The sequence below is a fragment of the Doryrhamphus excisus genome, linkage group LG13 (assembly GCF_037039965.1).
Source record: "Doryrhamphus excisus strain RoL-2023G ecotype Guam linkage group LG13, RoL_Dexc_Guam_v1.1, whole genome shotgun sequence".
Classification (NCBI taxonomy): domain Eukaryota; kingdom Metazoa; phylum Chordata; class Actinopteri; order Syngnathiformes; family Syngnathidae; genus Doryrhamphus; species Doryrhamphus excisus.
The window spans coordinates 15,679,956-15,704,397 of record NC_136369.1 but is presented as its reverse complement, the minus strand read 5'-3'; the positions used below and the strand labels follow the sequence as shown (position 1 = coordinate 15,704,397).

Sequence of the window (24,442 nt, the reverse complement as noted above, 5' to 3'; positions counted from 1 at the left end):
TGACTCACACATTAAAGAAAAAATCTCATGGAACTTTTGTACAGTGATTCCTTTGCCTGGTTACCATAGAGGACAGTGTGCTAACCATAGAACCAGAAATAGAATTTAACTTGACAGGAAAGATTATGGCTGCTCAGTACATTTTATATATATTATATACTACATACAAACATTTTCATCAAAGTCATAATATACAGTTATGCCTCCTAATATGGTATATATTGATATATATATATATATTATATACTACATACAAACATTTTACCAAAATCATAACATACTGTTATGCGTCCTAATGTGGTATACATTGCTGATTTTCAGAAATTGTAGCGTATGGTCTATCGGAAATACAAATGTTATGCAGTATTCTGGGCACTAGGTGGCAGTAACGACAAAACACTGGGGAAACATTACCTCGACATGAAGCCAGCCATGACATACCTAAAATGAGAGTGAAAACAAGTTCTCCTCACATTAGGTAAGGAAGCGGCAAGTTTTTGGTGTCTAAATGTTTGAAAAAAATATATAGTTAAGGCTAACTGTGTGCTCACTAGCCTGCACAAGAGTTGCACAATATGATGTAAACAATGAATAAAAGGAGTGTAAATGTAATATATTTCACGTCTATAGGGCTGTTATAAAATCAAAACAACATTTAGAGAGTCATAAGCAGGTTTTCTATGCTCCATGTGTGAAAATATGGCATTTATTCACATTGAATCTTATGGAACCAATTAACCGCTATAAACGAGTGATAACTGTAACATTAATTGGAGCAACACTTATGATAATACTGTTTCCGGTTCCGTCTCCGTTGCTAGGACTGTCAGGTGTCTTTGAAGGGTGAGTAGTTTAATCATATAATGGCTAGCCAAAACATATTGCAAAGTTGACGTTATCGGGATACTGAATTGTGGTTGCTCACCACCAGGGGGCAGCAAAGACCAGTAGAGTTTATTTAGCCGAAGAAACATGTACTTTATATACTGTAAGTGCTATTTTGCTTGTATGTGGCAATGTATTTCTATTCTATATATTTCTTTTGGGAAAGTTTTGTAGGAACATAAAGCACGTTCAATCAGAGAAGCATGTGGCAAAAAAAATAGCTTTCCCTCTGCTTAACGGTGGTCCAATGGTGCAGAACGTCTTAAAGCTCACACATGACTGATTCCTATGATGAATTGTGTGCTTTTCACTGTCACCTGCCTGGAAAAATAAATCAAATGCAAACACTGATTAATTCTGCATAAATATCAAATAAAAATAATATAAATTCAAGTAAAAAAACACACACATGTCTTGTCAAAAACATTTATTTTAATCATTTATCTTAAAAACTTTAAAATAAAGTGCTTTTTATGTACAATATAATAAAAACAACAGTCACAATTTGTCTCCATAATACAAAAAAAAATGTACAGTTCACAATTATTTACACAACAAATAATAATTGAAAAAACAGAGGGAAATCATGCAGGCAAGACCACATTTGTCTACTTTTGTTATTCAGTCAACTATGGTGTTTAGTTGGATGAGAGGCTGACTGGAGCACTGTGTTATGAATGTTAGTTCTAATGTGCTGGTCATGTGACTGTTTCAACTTAAATACTCGGGAACGGGAACGGGAAGGGGAAGGGGAAGGGGAAGGCCGACCCAGGTGGCTACATTCATGTCCAGTACAGTATGTCGAGGAGCTACTCAAAACGACAGGATTGCTTTTTGATGAAAAGCTCGTCATGAATAAATACAACACAGGATTTTGGCATGAGTGTTAATTAAGGTCCAACGGTAATATGTCACTTTGAGCAGCTCTCAGTGTTACGGGTAATGTTAGCGTGGAGCTTTTCTCCGCAGTCACGCTATTTTGGCGGCAATGTCACTGCTGGGTAGTACGGCGTGGCTAACAAGGCAGAGCGACGTGCTAGCTAAAGGTATTTCATCCTTTGAATGATGTTGTCAAGCATATGAAAGCAGGCCATTCTTTTTTTAGGTGACATGGTACAATCGCCATATTGTTTTCATAGTTTTCATGTACCCCAAAATGGCACTCAAGTCCATTTTTACTGGGTTGGTGAGAAATGCTAACCAACCAAATCCCAGCCAATCACAGGGCACATATAGACAAACAACCATTCACACTCACATTCATACCTATGGACAATTTGGAGTCGCCAATTAACCTAGCATGTTTTTGGAATGTGGGAGGAAACCGGAGTACCCGGAGAAAACCCACACATGCACAGGGAGAACATGCAAACTCCACACAGAGATGGCCGAGGGTGGAATTGAACTCGGGTCTCCTAGTTGTGTGGCCTGCGTGCTAACCACTCATCCCCAAAACAAAACATTCATTAATTCATTCATTCATTCATTTTCTACCGCTTTTCCTCACGAGGGTCGCGGGGGTGCTGGAGCCTATCCCAGCTTTCTTTGGGCGAGAGGTGGGATTGAACCCGGATCGCTAACCACACAGCCGCCGTGCAGCCCAAGATTGTGTATAAATCAAAAACATTTGTAATTTGGTAATTCCAAAACAGTTACAACTTTCTAAATGTGGTTTAAAACATTATTAGAGCCCTCTAGACATGAAATAACACCCCTATAGTTATATTTACACTCATATTAGCGCATTTAACTATTTTAACGCATGAAAATGCTTAATTCAGGCAGTTTTTTTTGCTTAAATATGCATATTTTTTTTTACTATTATTATACTAATATGCTGTAGTCAACCACTTAGAATGTTCTGGTCCTATTTTACGATATTTTTTTTTCCCTTTGCTAGATAGCATTCCTGCTTTCATATGCTTGATCAACAACCGCCAGTGTGCTCGGTACGACGTTAGCGGTATCGTGTATGTAGGCAGTAAAGCATGAAGGGAGAAAAGTCATCAGTGTTCACTGGGTACTAGCTCTACAACACATCTTTAAACACACACACACAATATTAAGCACAGATACAATCAAGGCAAAAAAAATAAACACTGATCAATTTTGCGCTGTGCTGTGCAATGGTTAAGTTGTCAGCGTTGAAGGGAGTGTGAAATATATACGTTAAGTCTTTACGGAACTCTGATGGTTCCATATTGTACTTTATGGAGTCACACATAGTATTGTCATCTTTGGAAAAGTCGGCTTTTTTTGTTTTTAAGTCTTTATAGTGTTCTTCATGGTCCCTGTTTGTCTTTCCGGTTTCTGAGTTGTTGCATTTTTTTTTTTTTAATTGAAAACTGATTTTTAGTGACGTGTGCAAACGACTTGTGAGGATTCAAACTCCCTGACGACTTGTGCTTTCATATTGACATCCAAACGCATCGAAGAAATGACACCTGGAGGGTTTTATATTGAGTCATTGTGCCTTGCAAAAGCTTCAGGCAAAATGGAGTGCAATACTTGGTTGCAACCAGCAGTGGCGCTGTTCTACAACACTGCCGTAGAAACAGGAACGTTCCATCCTGATAAAATCATAGAAAAGGTGTCTCACGATAATTAAAACAGCGTTTTTATGATTTTTTTTATTGTTGTTGCAGACTCTCCCTGTCCTGTCTCGGATTTGTGGGGCAGTGGACCCCTCTGCCCCGTAAGCATGACAGGCATATTGTTACTATCCAAAATTTGTAACGTAAAGAATAATAAGACCATCTGAGAGCATACTTCCTATGTAATAGGCAGCAATGTGATTAAATGACGTGTAAATACATTTCTATCATAGTCCTTGTCGTGTTCTTTTATTTGTTCGGCCATCTTAGCTTGTGGGAAACAATTTTTTGTTGTTTTTCCAGATGAAACCTCAACCAATACCAGCTTTTTACTGCCCAATCTAGTCCAGGAGATGGAGACCATAGTCTTTATAGGCAAGTTTTTGAGTCTTGAGCCAACTCTCCCTGCTCTTTTTCTGATGTGTGAGGCAGCAACGCTGAGAAAACCATAGTGGATAGCATAGGGACCAATAAAATATATCTGTAAATCTTCAAAATCTTTACTATTTAATGTACTTTTGTTGTTTTTCCAGATTAAAACAAAATTTTTATACCTTTGAGGAAGGACTGATTGCAAATTCTGCCTAGCAACAAGCAACCACGCAAATATGACATATACCGAGCAGCAGCGTTGATCTACATTGCTTCGCCGGCTAGCTAGCTAGCTCGCTAAAATCGCATTTCAATTTTGATGCTTTCTACTGAATCAGGCTATTTGTAGTGTGTGTTGTTTAGTATATTAGTGTAGGAAGACAAACAGACAGCAAGAGAGTATATTAGTCTTTCTGGGTTGGTACCTAAGTGGTTGGTGCCCCAACATTTTTTTTTTTTAAATAGAAAGATTCCAGAATTCTGAACTAACAGTCTACGAGTAAAATATCCAACCTCGCATATCACATTTTGTTTTTATTAGTGCCTCGACCTTTTAGTGCGCTTTGCAGATGCTAAAAACAAAGATGGCGGGAGTGGTGGTCACAACACAATGGCACTATTGCATTTCGACAAAACAATGACGTTATTTGTTGCTTTTTTTTTTTTGTTCAATTTTTTTTTTTTTGGCACAGTGCACGTGATGATTTGGTGCGACCCTGAAAATGATGTGGACCAACCCCCCCTTACCTTGTTTGCTTCTTGGCTGTCTCATCACATCATGTTTACTTAGTACCAGCAGGTCACGTCACAGAGTGTGGCCGCTTTCTCCAGTGGTCCGTGGTGCATTCACTGGCGCATAAGACAGACTTTTGACGTACATTCAGGAGGTAAAAGTCACTTGTCAGCATCCCTTGTGCTCTGTAGTATCTGTTAAGAAGTTCCGCAGTCAAGAAGTCATCCTCGTTCTTCATCTGCTATCATCCACCGTCATCGTGAAACTGCGTCGCACGCCATTTTTTTTTTATCCTCCTCGAACCTGAAATGGTGGCTTTTGTGGGGCCTCGGCAGTAGACTTTTACTGGAGTCTATGAAGACATAAATACTGATAGAGCGTCGAGTGTCCGAGCCCACACGCACACGCATTTTGTAAGCAATGAGTGAAAAGAAACGGCTGTGAGCTGCTTTCTCGTTCCTCTGGCAAACAAAGATGATCAAAATCGAAAAAAACAAAACAAAAATATGTCGGGGTCCCGCTCGTCTCACACGATGGAGTCTTTAATCTCTGAGCCTAACCGTACCCGAGGTCGGGGGAGTGTGGGCGAGTACTCCACGTGGCTCTCCTTCACGTTGAGAGGCCGCCTGTCGGACGCGTCGGAGAAGCTCTTGCTCTCCGGCGACGACTCCCGAGTGGGCGTGCTGCAGATGTAGTTGTCGTTGAGCGTCTGGTAGCCCTTGTGGTCGGAGGTGGAGACGGGAATGGTGTTACCGTTGAGCGGCAGGCTCTCGGTGGGCTTCCCCACGATCCTCGGCTTCTTCTGCTGCATGTTGGGACACTCGCCTTGCTTCAGCATGGACTTCATGTGGTCGCGGTTCCTGTAGATGACGAACAAGGAGAAGACCACCAAGGAGAAAGCCAGCAACGCGCACACCACGATGAGCTCGTTCCAGTAGGTCTTGGTGTGGATCTGCTCCGAGCGGGACTCGCCGGGCAGGATCATGGTCTCCACGCGTTTGATGTGCGGCGTCCGGGAGTGACCCATCATGGTGGTGCTTTCCTGGCGAGGCTCTGCCCTGACACAGTAATTGGCTAGCAGCTGGCGGAAGTTCTCCTCCTCTGACCAACACTCGTACGTCTCCATCTTGTCGCCCTGCGCCACCACCACTAGGCTGCCCTCGGGCGTGGCGTAAAGGAACTGGCTGGCGCTGTCGCTGTAGCGCCACTTCCTCTGAGCCAGGTTGGAGCGCAGTTTGCAGGGTAAGACCCGGAATGTGTTGGCGGGGACCGTAATGAGCTGACAACGGGAGCCACCTAGCCCAAAAAAACGTATAAAAAAACAAAACAATAAGTATGTACTACAAATATGGCTACATTTGAAATAAAAAACATCCATCTATTCATCTTCTACTGCTAATCCCAGGTCAGGTCGCAGGGGGCAGAAACCTATGCAGGGAAGCCTAGACTTCCCTCTCCTTGGTTACTTCATCCAACTCCTCTCGGTGGTTCCCGAGGTGTTCCCAGACCAGTTGAGAGACATAGTCTCGCTAACATGTTCTGGGTCTGGATGGACGGGCCCTGAAAACCACAGAGGCGTCCAGTAGGCATCCTTACCAGATGCCAGATGCCTCTGCAGTCATTCGCCATGTTTACATGGACCCAAATATTCCAATTCCATTCGGCTTATTTGCTCAAACGGAAAGAATGTAACCTTTGTATACACCTCATTCCCAAAGAAAAGTGCCAATCCGAATGAATATATAATCGGATTCCCAGGGGTGGAATATTCCTTTCCCCAATCCGATTGAGGTATCTTGTACTCGCTCAATCGGAAAGTTGTCAGACTGCGTTCTTCTTCGTGGTGTTTTTCTTCTTCTGTTGTTTATTGGCGGTTGGCAAGCAGCTTTCGTGTGCATTAGCGCCATCTGTGGAACAGAATCTAAACCCTTCTATACGCCATTTTATTAAAAAAGAAAATACATATCTATACAAACACATGTGCTGAGTTTAATTATAAAATATTAGCAAGATTGAATTTGATCTTTTCCTGTTTAAATTTATCCCGGGTGCGTTCTTTCAGCAAATGCTGAGATATGACGTAACACGTAGCTCGAGACATTCTTCGATTTAAAAAAAAAATGGAGGCGAGCAATCGGCATTGGACTGCTGCGGAAAGTTTGTTTTTGATCCAAACTAAATTTCAAGACTGGACGAACGAAAAACTGGCAATACGGAGTTATTCCAACAAGTGGAAGAAAAACTCGAGGAAGTCGGTATCACGTGATGTTGGTGTTTACGTTTTACTGTGTATGCCCCATTGACTATTCTGGTTGATTATAGCGGCGCATGTAGACACGCGATTGGAATATCCTTTCCATGTATACCATTGCTTTCGGAAAGGTCATTCGGAAAGATTCCATTCGGAAAGTCCTCATGTAAACGTGGCTAATGTGCATTAAGTCACTACCCAAAGATCATGACCATAGGTCAGGATAAGAACATCGATCAGCCGGTAAATTGAGAGCTTTGCCTTTTGGCTCAGCTCTCTCTTCACCACAACGGACCCGAGGTAGAGTCCGCATCACTGCAGCCACTGTACCAAACCGCCTGTCGATCCTACGTTCCATCCTCCCCTCAATGAACAATACCCATGATCTCATCCCCGACCCGGAGATGACACTCCATCTTTTTTCCGGGCAAAAACCATGGACTTGAACATGGAGGTGCTGATACTCATCCCAGCCACTTCATCCTCTGTTGCAAACCGATCCATGTTCATAAAAAAAAAGCCACCAGTTTCCATCAACAGGCAACTTGCACTCACGGGAAGCAGTGGGTCGAGCAGATCTGGGGCTGGACAGCGTCCTGTTACAGATGGATGAAGTGTCCGCCTCCTCCACATCCTGCTGCCAGTGGCTGACACAAAACATGACAGAGAGACCAAAGAAATAAACACGGCAGCTTTGGTGAAGTGGCTTGTTGTGCCATCTCTCGCAGTCAGTGTAGTTGATCTACGCAGTTGGGAATATGGACAATTACACTTTAGTCAATTTGATTTACAGGTTTTCCTCTCATTCCGTGTGGAAGTGGTACGTTTTTTTGGCTTCTTTGTCCTTCTTATCCACTCTGTTTAAAACACTTAAACACTTAAAACAGTTTAGAATAAGTCAATTGGAGAGGCTAACTAGTTAGCTTGGGAGCTGGCTATGCTAGTGGCGCTCGTAGCCTGTGCAATGTGATGTAAACAAAGAATAATAGGAATGTAAAGGTAACTATTACATATCTAGAGGGCTCCAATTATGCTAAAAAAACATATTTAGAAAGTCATAAACATACTGTAGTCTGGAAATTACAGCATTTCAATGTACAGTATATCTATAGGACAAGTTGTTTTTAATAACCAGCAGATTGAATTGTCTTCAAGGTTAGATGCTACACTGTGTTTTGGTTTTGCTTTGCTTTGTTTTGAGCGTATCTTGCTTTACAAATCACTACGGTGACAGCATTGTACCTGTCAGGAGGAGCCATCCTGACGTCACGACACAGGCGCCCGGTCCAAGCGCAGTAGGGGTCTCTGGACAAGACGCACTCTCCACAGCTCAGGTAGTTGGAGCAGTTGGCCACAGGGACCTCCACCAAGCCCGAGTAGGATGACACAAACAACAGACCCTGCGGGTTGGGGAAGAGGCAGTGGGTATGAATGTGAGTGTGAATGGTTGTTTGTCTATATGTGCCCTGTGATTGGCTGGCGACCAGTCCAGAGTGTACCCGCCTCTCGCCCGAAGAAAGCTGGGATAGGCTCCAGCACCTCTCGCGACCCTCGTGAGGATAAGCAGTAGAAAATGAATGACTGAATGAATGAATGTTTTGTTTTGGGGATGAGTGGTTAGCACGCAGGCCACACAACTAGGAGACCCGAGTTCGATTCCACACTCAGCCATCTCTGTGTGGAGTTTGCATGTTCTCCCCGTGCATGCGTGGGTTTTTTTCCGGGAACTCCGGTTTTCCTCCCACATTCCAAAAACATGCTAGGTTAATTGGCGACTCCAAATTGTCCATAGGTATGAATGTGAGTGTGAATGGTTGTTTGTCTATATGTGCCCTGTGATTGGATAAGCGGTAGAAAATGAATGAATGTTTTGGTTTGAGTTGGACCTTCTGGAAGGGGTAAATAACGCTAACCGAGGTTCCACTTTATAACTAAATAGAGCGTAAAATCTATCCAGATGTGCTTTTGCTTGGTGCCAGCAGAGTAGTTCAATTGCGGTTAAAACACATGGTGGTCAAACTCGGAGGCTAGTGGCTGACACGCAGCCTTTTCCTATTAAAATGGCACACACACACACACGCAGGAACAGTCTATATTAAGGCGGTCTTTACTAGAAATATATTAAACAAACATTATGTGATTAGGTTGTTTGTCTTTCAGAGGTCAGAATACATGGGAACATCTCTCGTACTTTATTAGAATTATATCATCTTCGATAAGGGTCCATTTCGGCTCTGGGAGAGGCCATTATGTCATAAAGAAAGAAAGGTAATGAAATTGAGCCACAGCTAAAACACCAGAGAGGATCATAAACTCTGCTCCAGATGGTGAAATAACTCTTAAGAAAACTCGACGGGATGGCCCCCGTGGGGAGAAATGTCTTCAGGCAGCGAGAGCTGGGGTAAATTTAGCTCTTGTGCCGTTTTTTTTTTTTTTATGTCTTAAATGAATGTTTAGAATCTACGAGCACTGAGACAGAGAGTTATCATTTACCCTCTGAGGATCCAGTTCGATGTGCTGGACAGGCTGCGGGTCAGGAAAGAGAATCATTTCCTCGATGATGTGCATCTTGTCGTTGGCGTTGACGGCCTTGTGGAGCTTGCCGTCATCTGGGTAACAACACAGAGCAAAACAGTAACAACTTTCATTGATTTCCTCATGGAAATAAAGATACAAGTGTGTATTTTTTTTTTTTTTGCTCACCCGTTCCGATAAAGAGCACGTCGTACGCCCTCTCCATGCCTTGGATCTTGTGCACGGCGATCTGTGTGTAGCGCACGCTGCGTTTCAGCAGCAAAGGGGCGCTTCGTATCACACTGTCCATCAGGAAATGGTCCTTGACAAAGTTCAGCACCTTGTCAGGCATGTGCAAAGACGACTGAATTCCCATTTGCCTGGCATGGTTGGTCACGCACTGCGTTGGTGTGGAATAGACAGAAGAGAAATTAATCGTGAACTGACATTTCCAAGGCTTAAAAAATAAGCGGAGAATGCTCCACTCACCGCTCCAGGCCGTGGTTCTGGTGCAGGGTGGTTGTAGGTGAACCATTGCTGAGTCTCTCTGTTGACCTGTCGGTACCGCCCACTGAAGGTTCGCTCTACTTGTGCCATCGTGAAGGCGCACACTGCCGAGCTGCCTGATGCTCCTTTATACCTGTCAACACAGTTAAAGGTTCCCTATTAGACAGAAGTGACTCATCATGAATCATAATGTTTATAAGTGTCCATATATATGCCTGATGATGGAAATCATCAATTATTATGGTTAATTGGTTCCAGACCTGATCGTGATAAGTGGCTTTCCATGAAATAGGATTCCTTTTTCATTCATTTTCTACTGCTTATCCTTGCAGGGATGCTGGAGCCTATCCCAGCTGTCTTCGGGCGAGAGGCGGGGTACACCCTGGACTGGTCGCCAGCCAATCACAGGGCACATATAGACAAACAACCATTCACACTCACATTCATACCTATGGACAATTTGGAGTCGCCAATTAACATTTTTGGAATGTGGGACGAAATCGGAGTACCCAGAGAAAACCCACGCATGCACGGGGAGAACATGAACTCCACACAGAGATGGCCGAGGGTGGAATTTAACCCTGGTCTCCTAGCTGTGAGGTCTGCATGCTAATCACTCGCCCACCGTGCAGCCTAGGATTCCTTATTTATCAATAAAATATTTTCGTAGGTAGAGAATTGAAAATTGCGCTGTGATTGGCTGGCGACCAGTCCAGGGTGTACCCCTGACAGCTGGGGTAGGCTCCAGCACGCCCGTGACCCTCATGAAAATAAGCGGTAGAAAATGAATGAATGAGAGCATTAAAAATCTGTTTACAACCTTTTAATACTGTATGTTTTTTTTTACTTTATTAGAGCCCTCTAGACATAAACTAACACCCCTATAGTCACCTTCACACTCGTATTACCCAATATTGTGGACATGATAACAAAAAATATGTCATAGACATTAATGAGACTCATGCACGTGTATCAATCCGCTGCAAAATATCGTCTTCATTCCCAATAAGGTAAATAGAAATATACGTTCATCTCATACCACTGTGACGTGAAGACGCCATAAAAAACGGTGCTCTCCCAGCCGTCTCCCGTGGGCTTCAGGACAAACATGTCCTGGAGGATGTTGAAAGGGAAGCCGTCGTCTGGGAGGGAGCACAGGAGCTGGGCCTTCAGGAAAGTGGTCCATTTCTTCTGCAGCACCCGCTCGCCCCCTCTGTCGCCCTGGAAACGAGTATAAATAGGCACGTCAGACAAGGACACGACCCAGTCAGCGTTTCCCATACATTCATTTATTTGTGGCGGCCTGACACAAATAAATATGGACCGCAACAAAGCAAAGACTTGTCACTAGTTTCCAGGGGGAATACATTTACTGTGACACTGCTGGAGTTTTATTTACATCTTAAATGGCTTATTTACTCTTATTTTGCTATGGTATTTATGTCTAATATGGCTATTTTTTTCTGACTATATGTTAAACAATAATGTTAAAAACTATATTTAGAAGATCGGAAACAGATTTTCTATGGCATAACTATGAAAATATTTTATTATTAATACGGAATATTGAGTCCTACTGGAACTAAACACCCGTGATAAATGAGAATAAATTTTATGGCCACCATTGAATTGTTTTTAGTATCTTTAATGCAAAAAAATGTGTCAAATTCTATTTTTCGGTATACGTCCCTGTATGAGAAAAGTTGAAACACTATGTAGAATTGTTAAAATAAGAAGATTATGTGGGTCCCCTTTTGAGTTCAAAGCTCCAGTTGTCTCTTAAAGGAGACAGCATAGCACAATCGTAAACAAAGCCGGGATATTAATTACTGCTTTGGGATCCCGCCTCACTTCTCCCCTAAGATTTAACGTAGCCTGCGAATCTCCACATAAACACTTATCAGACAAACCTTGCTGTGGACTGGTAATCATCAAAAAGCCCGCTGCGTAAAGTAAAACAAATACACAGAGGAGGAACCCAAACAGGGTAATCTCAAGACAGCTTGCAGATGCAGCAGCGTTTACAGCTTCCATAACCCTGAACTCCCTTACAAGAGAAGAAGCAGAGATGACAAGATGCTAACAAAAAAACTTGTGAGCTCTTAAATATGAACAATGTTCTTAGGTGAATGAAGCCTTGTGGGACTGCTGCAGGCTTGGGGAGCCAATTAGAGGGCGCTAGTAGCCTAGCTGCGATAATGAGATGGGCCGCATTCTTGCTCTCTCAGCTGTCCATTGCTGTTGTTGCTGAGTACTTCAGTTTTTACATGCCGCAACTCACCCCACACATACAAAAATATGCAACATTACTGCGCCTCTCGTGTCATATTTGCATGAAAACACATTTACCATTTTGTGTAATTCTTACAGAGCTGCAAAAATGACAGGAAACATTGTAATATACGTGTTAGACCAATAGATGGCAGGTGTGTCAAACTCATCTCATTGGTCAAAGCACAAACCAAACTACCACGCCAACTTTGGATCATTATTATTATTATTTATACATTTGTGGTTAGCGAGTGGTTAGCGTACAGGCCTCACAGCTAGAAGACCGGAGTTCAATTCCACCCTCGGCCATCTCTGTGTGGAGTTTGCATGTTCTCCCCGTTCTCCCACACACATTCCAAAAACATGCTAGGTTAATTGGCGACTCCAAATTGTCCATAGGTATGAATGTGAGTGTGAATGGTTGTTTGTCTATATGTGCTCTGTGATTGGCTGGCGACCAGTCCAGGGTGTACCCCGCCTCTCGCCCGAAGACAGCTGGGATAGGCTAAAATTTTTACTTTATTTTTGTTTTATTGTACCGTGGTTGAATTCTCTTTTGCTCGTGTATGATTGAAAAGGGCTGCACAGCGGACGGGGCGGGCGTTAGCGCGCAGGCCTCACAGCTATGAGAGTTCAATTCCACGCTTGGCCATCTCTATGTGGAGTTTGCATGTTCTCCCTGTGGTTTGCTCCGGGGACTCCGGTTTCCTCCCACATTCCAAAAACATGCTAGGTTAATTGGCGACTCCAAATTGTCCATAGGTATGAATGTACGCCGCCTCTCGCCTGAAGACAACTGGGATAGGCTCCAGCACCCACGCAACCCTTGTGAGGATAAGTGGTAGAAAATGAATGAATGGAGCAATACCAAAATGTGTAGTATAGCATAACCTAGTGGAGGTTGTCAATGGAACGATCTACAATGATCAATAGAGCACATACTTATAAACGGTCATACAGTGTGTAATGGAACTAGAATAAACTTCCTGTTCATGTACTATATCTACAGTAAATAACCAATCCATGTTACATTATTTTGTATTTGGCTGTTCTGGATCTTTTGCGTCACTCTAAAGCTTTAGTACTTAATCTACACCCCCTCAGTGTGCACACCTGAATAAACACAGGAAAGAGTGAGCGGGCAGGAGGAAGGGAGGAGGACATATTGGATAGGACAACAAGTCGGAAGCAAAATGACTTGGCAGGGCAAAGCAAAACAGTAGTAGGAACACGGTGGGAAACCGTCAAATATGGTGCGCTTTATCTTAGAGCAGACACAGCGCAGTCTGCACTTAGGGAGGGGGGGCGGGTCTACCAAGATGAAATAAACACTGTTAAAAACAGAGAGACAATGTGTAGCAAATGCTAAACTAAAGGAGCATTACTATGCTATGCATTGATTAGTTAAGCACAGGAGGATGAAATCGAGCACCTGCATGAACACACGCGGCCTCCAGTGCAATCAAAAGCCTTCTGAAGGACCAAGAGTGCACAGTTCATCTGCAGCAGGCAGCCACAGTTTGGGCTCTTTCACCAAGTCATCTCCATATATAGAACCCAGGAGGCGCTCGGCTGGTTCCAAAAGCCTTGCAAGAACGAGTCATTAAGCTGTCACTTAAGATTACACGCTGCCCCCCCCCCGCCTCCTCCCCGCCCCAGCCACTGCACACGTTAGCGCCCCTGGTGAACAACAGGCTGAATGATGATGAAGGCTGAATGCATGTGTACAAAAAAAACCAAAAAGCATGGCGGCTATTTCGCTGTGCTGATGACAAAGTGAAAAGAGTGCGATACAAGTGGGAAGTTACAGCGATTCAATGATGACAGGCCGGACAGTCCAGTGGTTCATTTGTATTGTGGCAAAGCCAACGTTGAATATTGCATGGTTGTAGACTACCACAATGTGTCCCACCGGACATCCTCTAATTCAGTGTTTCCCAACCTTTACTGAGTCAAGGCACATGTTTTACATTCTTACTGTGTTGTGTGTTCTTACTGTGTTAACTCATTCAATCCCAGCCATGTTACAAAAGCAGTCGTTATCATTACCGGCCATTTTGGATGATTTTGACTGATCTTTCAAGGCACACAGAGTATTGTGATGTATATGATATAGTATACCAAAAACAAAGATTAAACTACCTTTCTACCTTTTCACATTTGCAACTGCACATGAATTAGTTAAAGTACCTGCTGCCGTCTCGTGGAAGAACATTTAACTCTTCAGGCAGTCACCATAGGTTGGTAGGATTTCCAGCCATTCATTCATTTTCTACCGCTTATCCTCACAAGGGTCGCTCGCGGGGGGTGCTGGAGCCTATCCCAGCTGTCTTCGGACGAGAGGCGGGGTACACCCTGGACTGGTCGCCAGCCAATCACAGGGCACATATAGACAAACAACCATTCACACTCACATTCATACCTATGGACAATTTGGAGTCGCTAGTCGCCTAGCATGTTTTTGGAATGTGGGAGGAAACCGGAGAAAACCAACACATGCAAACTCCACACAGAGATTGCCGTGGGTGGAATTGAACTCGTCCGCCGTGTAGCTGAGCTAATGACATATTAAAAATAATTATTAATAACAATGAATAAGGTAGCCAAATGCACGGGAGTCAAGTGGTTAGCGCGCAGACCTCACAGCTAGGAGACCGGAGTTCAATCCCACCCTCGGCCATCTCTGTGTGAGTTTGCATGTTCTCCCTGTGCATGCGTGGGTTTTCTCCGGGTACTCCGGTTTTCCTCCCCCATTCCAAAAACATGCTAGGTTAATTGGCCACTCCAAATTGTCCATAGGTATGAATGTGAGTGTGAATGGTTGTTTGTCTATATGTGCCCTGTGATTGGCTGGCAATCAGTCCAAGGTGTACTCCGCCACTCGCCCGAAGACAGCTGGGGTAGGAATTGAACTATGGTCTCCTAGCTGTGAGGCCTGTGCGCTAACCACCTGTCTACCATGCAGCCCATTGTACCCATTGTGTGATTTCCTATAACAGTACAAGCCTTGCTAGTGCTGGGTTTTTTTATCTCATCCTGCCAACAGGAGTGAAAGCAGTACCTCTCGTCTACTATGTCCTTGGTGGAGGTAATAATAACAAGAATGGGAGTGCAGGTGGTGGAGCTGATGACGTTGCAGGGAGGAGGAAAGAGGGCGGTGAAGATGATTCACAGGCAGGGAAACTAAACGTGTTAAAAACAAGTTTGTACAGCATGTGATGCAGTATTTCCATCACCATGACAAACGTCCACATGTCTTAACGTGGGAGCGTCCCACCTCATTCTGACAACCAACTGTACCCTGCTTATAGACAAAGGCAAGCCCGTTGAGGTTTTTTTTTTCTTTTTTTTGTATGTGCAGCCAGCCAGGTGTCTTCCTCTTACCTTGCACACGCGAGCGATCCTCGACACAATGGTGTTGTCAAAGAAGTCAAATTCCTTTCCCGCCTCACTGAAGAAGAAGTAAATCTTGTCGTCGTCGCCCACAGGGTTCCCTATTGGCTGACTCTCCTCGATGTAAGCCGAACCAACAAAGAGCGGATCTGTCGGGGAAAAGGTGTCATTGTGTATCACCTTCATAGACAACAATGGAGGGGGCACAAACTTTTTTCCACAACATTCTTCATCTTTTGTTTATTAAACCTGCTAAAACTCATCCGATGTAAGTCAACATATCCTAAACAGAAAGCGTATTATTATTACATTCTTTCTTTATGCTCTTTCCCCCATTTTTGGAGTATTTGTTTAATTTTATTTAAACAAGCTACATGCCACAAACAGCCCACGAGCTCCATCTTGAATACCTTGGATTCATAGTGTATGTATATTGGACTGGTTTGAGTCTTTTTAGAACATACATTCATTCATTCATTTTCTACCGCTTATCCTCACGAGGGTCGCGGGGGTGCTGGAGCCTATCCCAGCTGTCTTTGCGCGAGAGGCGGGGTACACCCTGGACTGGTGGCCAGCCAATCACAGGGCACATATAGACAAACAACCATTCACACTCACATTCATACCTATGGACAATTTGGAGTCGCCAATTAACCTAGCATGTTTTTGGAATGTGGGAGGAAACCGGAGTACTCGGAGAAAACCCACGCATGCACAGGGGAGAACATGCAAACTCCACACAGAGATGGCCGAGGGTGGAATCAAACTCGGGCCTCCTTGCTGTGAGGCCTTCGCTAACCGTTTTTTCCAGCGTGCAGCCCGGTATTAATCATATTATACATAATTGCAATGTTTCACCTGCCACCTGAGGGTGGAATCTAACTCGGGTCTCCTAGCTGTGTGGCCTGCGCGCTAACCACTTGTTCGCCGTGCAGCCAATCTGATGTCATATTCAAAATAATTATTAATAACAATGAATAAGGTAGCCAAATATTATATTCATTCATTCATTCATTCATTTTCTACCGCTTTCCTCACAAGGGTCGCGGGGGTGCTGGAGCCTATCCCAGCTGTCTTCGGGCGAGAGGCGGGGTACACCCTGGACTGGTCGCCAGCCAATCACAGGGCACATATAGACAAACAACCATTCACACTCACATTCATACCTATGGACAATTTGGAGTCGCCAATTAACCTAGCATGTTTTTGGAATGTGGGAGGAAACCGGAGTACCCGGAGAAAACCCACGCATGCACGGGGAGAACATGCTAACTCCACACAGAAATGGCCAAGGGTGGAATTGAACCCTGGTCTCCTAGCTGTGAGGTCTGCCCGCTAACCACTTGTCTGCCGTGCCGCCCTTTTTAGAACATTTTAAATATAAAAATGGCGCTCCACATCCTTTGATTTTATTAAAAAGTTTCAACACCCCTGCTTTAAATGTAGAAGAAGTCCGTCCTGGGAGAGTAGATCAAGCTAAACCCTTGGTGTAATTGCACTCAGATGTCTCATCAGCATGAATTACCTCCAGATCCAAATACAAGAGGGGGTCTTAATCGTCCACGGAGTACTGTGCCAGAGCGCTTCATGAAGTGCATGTGTGGCGGCCGATAAAAGTCGGCCCCTGCAATCTAAGAGCGCTTGTCCTCTCTGCATGTATTAGTTGTAACCGGGGCTTGCTAATGAGCACTACTCTTCTAACCTGGCCCACTCGGCTGCGTACTTAGTAGATGATAAAGGAATATCAACCACAGGTTTATGGGGGGGAAAAGGCCTTAATCATCACATCGAGAGGATGAAGTGTATTTTACAGTAGGTTATCAGTGCTGGCAAAGAGGATCAATGTGATGATAACCATAGAGCCTGAAATGGAAGGGTCTGGTTGTGTCTACAATAAGGAAGTCATTAGATATCTTACCAAGCAGATAGTCATGTAAATACCCAAATTATACACCACACAATATGTATTAGCTGCACGGTGGGCGAGTGGTTAGCGCGAAGGCCATGCAGCCAAGTGACCCGAGTTCGATTCCACCCTCTGCCATCTCTGTGTGGAGTTTGCAAGTTCTCCCCGGTTTCCTCCCACATTCCAAAAACATGCTAGGTTAATTGGCGACTCCAAATTGTCCATAGGTATGAATGCGAGTGTGAATGGTTGTTTGTCTATATGTGCCCTGTGTAAATATTTTTGATTAATAAAATGCTATAATAGGCAGCACGGCGGTCTAGTGGCTAGCGCGCAGACCTCACAGCTAGGAGACCAGGGTTCAATTCCACCCTTGTCCATCTCTGTGTGGAGTTTGCATGTTCTCCCCGTGCATGCGTGGGTTTTCTCCGGGTACTCCGGTTTCCTCCCACATTCCAAAAACATGTTCACAAATTCTCCATAGGTATGAATGTGAGTGTGAATGGTTGTTTGTCTATATGTGCCCTGTGATTGGCTGGCGACCAGTCCAGGGTGTACCCCGCCTCTCGCCCGAAGACAGCTGGGATAGGCTCCAGCACCCCCCTGCGACTCTCGTGAGGATAAGCGGTAGGAAATGAATGAATGAGCAATACCAGCAATACCTATAAAATACCACTAGGAGTCACTAATCCCTCTGCAAACACCATCTTATTCCCTGTGCATTACATGTCTGTCAAATATCATCAATGGGTGACTTAAAACCTTGCCTGTACAGTTAACAATGTTTTATAATGAAAAAATATTGGATTTTTACTGAAAAACGTGCTTGAACATGCCTCGAAAAATCAGTCCGAATCATCAAAAAACTTTTGAAAAATGGCTGGGATTGAACGAGTAAAAGTAAAGCTTGTAAATATTGTACAAAACCTCAATAAATTATTTTTATGTGTAGGGAAAGTAGGGAAAAATAAAGTATATGATGTGATATGATGGAAGATGAGTTTACCTTGTAGCCATTTTAAAGAGTTTTCCGTCTTTAGTGCCGTTCCTTGCCCCAAACTTTTATAAATAACCGGCTCATTCCCTTGGAAGTTGCTGACCGTGCCCGTGTACAATTCACCATCTGAAAAATACATTTGAAAAAGAACTTGTTAAAACGGATTCTTTTATAATCCATTACAAAGAAAATGATATGCTAGTATTAGTGTAAAGTGGCGGATTAGCCGAGTGGTTTCTTGCAGTTATTAGCAGCTCATTATTATACACTGATAGCAGAAAACAAACAATAGCCGAGCGATGATTCATTACTGAATCAAAGTCTTCAGCAGCAGACAACAATACATAGAATAAATGTTTTAGAGTACACACCAACGATGATGGCAGTGGATTTGTACTCGGGATTAAAAGGGCAGCGGCTGCGCCCGTCCTCCATCACCACCTCACCGGCGTCATCCCTCGCCATGGTGAATGTCGACGTGTTCTGTGGCAGCAAACAGCAAATGTGTCATAGGTTACGTGTGTGTATGTGTGTGTGTGTGTCATGCTAATAACAATGACCTCAGTGCCTTCCGGGTCTTATTGACTTTCTGGGAGTGTGCACACATTTGCGACACATATGGTTGTAATTGTGAGACAAGTGGTCTTTAATGCCCCGGCTTAGTAAGACAGGCAGGAGATATTACCCAAATATTCATGTTGGAACTAAGTCAAATGAGGTGAGTGCACTCCAGTCCTGTAGATGGCAGTAATGCACAATAGCAAAATGGGTTTTATGCGTTTTTTTCCAGTGGATTGAGTGTTTACATTATGTCAACACATTTACGTTATATTCTACTTACTAATAGCCACAAAATAAACAGATCTCACAGAGCCCACAAAATGAGTAAACATCTGCTGAAAGAGCTATGAAGGCTCTTTGTGGAGTGGCCATCTGCCTCGAGCAGCTTGCAGTCATCTCAAGGCAAGCAGGTCTTTCACAGTCCTCGTCTAATTAGCTTCTAAATCAGGGGTCTCAAACTCAATTTACTTGGGGGCCACTGGAGCTAGAGTCTGAGTGAGACTGGGCCGCATCAGGTTTTCCCCAAAAATACCAACAAAAAAAACGCATTTATTAAAAACGGAAAAATAAATCTGCTTTGGTTCTGATTTTCTACAAGAAAAGCTCTGATAAAACATTCCACTGTTCTCAAATATCTTACTTTTTATTTTTCTGCACAAAATAAGATGAAAAATAAATAAACAAATCAAGAATAAAGAAAATCAATCAATCAGTAATAAATAAATATAATAATAATAATAAAACTGCAAATAATAAAAACTTAAGAAACCACATATAGTTGGTGGGTAGACAAATTATTTTTTTCAGATTAAAATGAACAAAGCATTATTAGAGCCCTGTAGACATGACAAAACACGACTATAGTCACATTTATACTCTTTTTATTTACAACATATTGCGTAACTGCAGGGTCTTGAGACACATGCTAACTCGCAAACTAGAGAGCTAGCGACCTAAACGGTAGCCTTCAAGTTATTTCCTTTAAACTTAAATAGCCAAAAACTTACCACTTCCACACATATAGGGAGGATAACTGTTAACAGTTATTTAACCTTTAACATGAACATTAATCAAACGTAATAATTTTTTCTGGGTACATGATACCATACAGCATCCATATCAAAGTTGCGCGGGCCGCACTAACATTAAACTTTCATATCAAGGCGGGGGCCTCAAACTAGTGTCCTGCGGGCCACATTTGGCCCGCGGGCCGCGTGATTGAGACCCCTGGTCTAAATACATGTCAGTGACAATGTTCAATGTCCTGACTGGCTGTCCAAAAGCATTTCTGTGGGCTATAAAAATAAACATCCACTGTTCTGCGTCTGACGCGGCGTCCTGCACTGTGTCAACACATGACGAGCCTGCACCCCATCCCCCGGTTCAAGTCCTGCCAAGTGCCGTTCAATGGAGGCGTCCTGTGTTGTTAGTATTGTTCCACTTTGACGTCAAAAGCAGGGGGGGGAAAGTTTGACGTTAATGTCGCCCCGCTGCTAGCTACCATCTCCCAACGTGCTTCTCTGCTAGATAAACACATCTACTGCTGCTAGAAACTACACACACACACACACACACACATCTTGTACCACCACTGTTGACTTGTCAGGCTAAATTGCCTCAGCAGGGTTTTGTCATGCTCGAATGGCAATAGGGGGAGAAAAAGGGTGGAAACAGAAAACTAGACACTACAGAACCTCCAAAGTTGAAGAAAATGTTGCAAGTGAGCTGCTCCCATATACAGTGGAAGATTTTTTACCTTTTTTTTTTTTTTACACAGCAGAGCGGTCCTGTTTAAAATTGTGTGCAGCCTATCAGAGATGTGCAAAAAGGGCCGTTAACCAGAACGTACAGTGTGTCTACAAGCAACCAATTCTATCTGAAAGCCTGTCTGCACATTGCGATGTATTCATTTTAATATGTCTAAAGTTTTGACATCAAATGTTTTGTTTTTATTTGCAGAAATCTCTCTTGGAAGCGGAAAAAAACGCTTGCACGGACAGAAATTTTGTGAACGGCAGCAGAAATTGAGGGTTTCTTGGAAACCTCAAAACAGGGGTAATGTGCTCATATTTCCGAGTGCTGGTTAAAAAACGGCGACTGAATTTTGAGCCAACTGGAGACAATATAGGGCAGAGTGACTACCTGCAAGATAAAGTGAATTAGAATAATCTAGTCTTGTTTGATAAAAGCCCATAGGTAGTACATATGAAGAAAAAAAGGAGAGGCTCTAGAATTGAACCCTGCGGGACCCCAAAAGACGAGGGCAAGAGGAGGACAAGAGCAGGGGAGGAATCAATGATATTGAGGCTTGAATAAAGAAGCTGGAAAATGTTTTTGTTACCAATATTCTTATTTTGGATTATTTATATATATTTTCATATATATTGATATATATCTATAGTATTACTATACTAGATTATTTTTTTAATTTTAAGTAATATAGCTCAGATTTTTGTACTGTAAAAAAATCTTGTACCTAGATTTCAATCTTCATTAGATATCATTTTTGTTGCAGTGAATACAATTAGTTAATGGAGTTATAAGCCAACAACTAGCATGACGATGAGAAGAGAAGCTTGTCAAGGGCCCTTAAAAAAGTACAAAAACAAACACACACACAAAAATAGTATGCACAACCAAAACAACATGTGTGTCAATACCTATAAAATGCCACTAGGTGCCAGTAACGTGCTACTAAACAAACAACCTGAGTGAGTAGTTTTACTTTATTTTAGTTTTATTTAATAATGTTCAATAGTATGACAGTTGAATTGTTACTTTACAAATTAAAACAGTTTTATGATGGCAGTTTGTCCCCGGAACGCATCAATTAACTTCCCATGCTTTATTATTGGAGATATGTGACTTACAATGTAGCTGCAGATGGGACTGAAGGCGTAGGTGCCACACACGTACAGGTGAGTGCTGTTCAGCCTCAGCAGGATTTTGATGTAATTGAAGCAATCAGTCTAGACGGGGGAGGAATCAAAACATGAAATTGTTATTTTTCCTCAAAAAGCTTTCAGAGACGTATCGTTGCAGAAGCAAAAAAACAAAGCTTTCTGCGAGGGGAGGGTGTGGGGGATGCAGGGGCTCCCTGTCTTTATCCAGCTGTTGCCTGCTGAGCTGAGTGGCTAATATGCAGCAGACGTGTGCACTGCAGCATGCAGATTAGCAGGGTCTTGTCGCCTGAGGATACAACAGCTGGCGTGACAACAAGGGAACACGGAGAAGGGAGAAAAAGACGGAGAATTCCCCCCCTGAACACCTGATGAACGTCTATTTGGATGTGGTGCTGGTGGCGGAGGAGAACAAAAACGTGTACGCCATGTACGTCATTTCCACATCATGCGTGAAGGTGACACCACACAGCAACGCTTAAGTCTAAGGAGAACTTGCAGGTATGACTTGCAGTACCATAATTGACCTCAAGAGGCAACAGTGAGATAATACTTAATTATTCATTTTCTCCACCACTTTTCTTGCATAATAGCTTATTGTCTTTATCTTCATCCATCTTAGGCAGCTAATTTGCAGGTTTTGTATTATATATTCATCAAAAATGAGCCAACCCGCCATCTTGCTGGATAATGTTAATGGTAAAATGTCTGTTAAGTTAGCATGTTCTTCTCTATACAAACAAAAAAAGTAACTAATTCTGCTTTTGTTTTGTTTTTTTAAATCTTTGTGGCAACACAACTGCATCTCACCTCCAGGTTCTTTCCTTTGAAGCTGCACTCCTCTCTCTTTCCAAGTGGAGTCGCCCAAGTCAGCTGAAGGCAAAAAAAGTAAGACAATATGATAAGGCAACACCAACACATAAAAACTATTATTGTTAAGGGATACACAATGGAACCTTTCGGTCAAAAATTACCGTTTTCAATTTTGGGCCATTTGTGTCAGTACCAGTATGAAAAGTGTGATGACAACCATAGAACAGGAAATGGTACTTAATGCATTGCAGGAAAGTGCCCTATCTTCTAAAGTGGCAACTGTTGGTTTTACATATGAATATTAACAGTAATTAACTTATGTTTACACTTACATGAGTGTTAAAAAAATGTCAGTTGAACGCATCTTCATACAAATTTTCATACAAAACAAAGATGCTACTTAAAAATTGCATGTATGTATTATGATGGTGACATAAAATTATTATTGTTAAGGGATACACAATGGAACCTTTGGGTCAAAAATGACCGTTTTCAATTTTGGGCCATTTGTGTCAGTACCAGTATGAAAAGTGTGATGACAACCATAAAACAGGAAATGGTACTTAATGCATTGCAGGTAAGTGCCCTGTCTTCTAAAGCGGCAACTGTTGGTTTTACATATGAATGTTAAGAGTAGTTAACTTATTTTTACACTTATATTAAATTTCAGTTGAACGCATTTTCATGCAAAAAGAAAGATGCTACTTAAAAATTGCATGTATGTATTATGATGGTGACAGTTTGACCCTGGAACAGATTGTCATGATATAGTAAGGGGATAAAAAAAAAAAACTCCACTCACGTTCTTCTGCAGTTTGGTCCTGCTGATATCAGAGAGGCTGAGGGCAAACAGTGTCTCTCTGGCCCCCACGTAGAGCATGTCATCCTCCTGGCTGAGCAGCAGAGAAGTGTAATTGAAGACGCCCTCGGCTGAGAACCTCTTGGCCGATCTCTCCTTTGCATCTGGAGGACACACGTGCAACGCACCACTGTGTTATTACCAAGGTAACAGATTGATGCATGGCCTGGTGTTGTTGCGAGCGCTGCCAATGCACACACACGGCCACTTAACCAAGGTGATAAATTATTCCAGGTGATAATCCCGGCATGTCATAACCAGCGGGTGTTTATGGCGTTTATGGAGAGAAGACATTGTTACTTTTTGTGATTTACTCAAACCGTCATTCGGCCTGATATGGCTCACAGTCAAATTCCTACGTTTGCCAGGATTTGCTCCTAACAAATCCAATTAATGGCAGCTAATGCAGCATTCTTCAGTCAACAATGTGGGATTTATGCTTGAAATTGTCAGATTAACATGTCCTCTGCCCACACTTCACTGGAAGATAAGCACCTTAAAGGAAAACTGCACTTTTTCTTGGAATTTCATCCGCAATCCTTATGTGAGACCGAAAACACATGTCTATTTTCTGTGTGTTCTAAAATATAAAAAACAAACCTTCTGGAAAAAAAACCTCAAAAAGGTGCTAAGGACGCTCAAATTGCATATTCATTAAACTACAGCGACATAATAATAATAAAAAAAAAATAATAAATTTTATTAGTATAGCGCTTTTCAAAATACTCAATGATGCTTTACACAGAAGAAAAATAGAGTTGAGTAAAAACAGAGTAAAAGATGCATTAAAATACAACATTCATACATTTAACTTACATATTAACTTATTCGTGGTTAGCGCGCAGACCTCACAGCTAGGAGACCAGGGTTCAATTCCACCCTCGGG

At 42.7% G+C, this 24,442-nt stretch overlaps 1 protein-coding gene across 2 annotated transcripts in view; it reads right to left on the bottom strand.

The window, feature by feature from the left end:
• Positions 1-1,299: 1,299 nt before the first annotated feature.
• sema4bb (sema domain, immunoglobulin domain (Ig), transmembrane domain (TM) and short cytoplasmic domain, (semaphorin) 4Bb) overlaps positions 1,300-24,442 on the bottom strand; it is a 65,560-nt gene continuing 42,417 nt past the window's right edge. For both annotated transcript variants that reach the window (XM_078795804.1, XM_058089725.2), the window contains exons 3-15: positions 23,500-23,660; positions 22,695-22,757; positions 21,855-21,953; positions 18,795-18,906; positions 18,433-18,549; positions 15,512-15,669; positions 10,896-11,077; positions 9,839-9,989; positions 9,539-9,749; positions 9,329-9,444; positions 8,078-8,235; positions 7,391-7,482; positions 1,300-5,880 (exon numbers count right to left, since the gene is read on the bottom strand). In XM_078795804.1, coding sequence (XP_078651930.1) covers positions 5,111-5,880; positions 7,391-7,482; positions 8,078-8,235; positions 9,329-9,444; positions 9,539-9,749; positions 9,839-9,989; positions 10,896-11,077; positions 15,512-15,669; positions 18,433-18,549; positions 18,795-18,906; positions 21,855-21,953; positions 22,695-22,757; positions 23,500-23,660 — 2,390 coding nt within the window. In that variant the 3' untranslated portion in view covers positions 1,300-5,110. The remainder of the gene's footprint in view (positions 5,881-7,390; positions 7,483-8,077; positions 8,236-9,328; positions 9,445-9,538; positions 9,750-9,838; positions 9,990-10,895; positions 11,078-15,511; positions 15,670-18,432; positions 18,550-18,794; positions 18,907-21,854; positions 21,954-22,694; positions 22,758-23,499; positions 23,661-24,442) is intronic.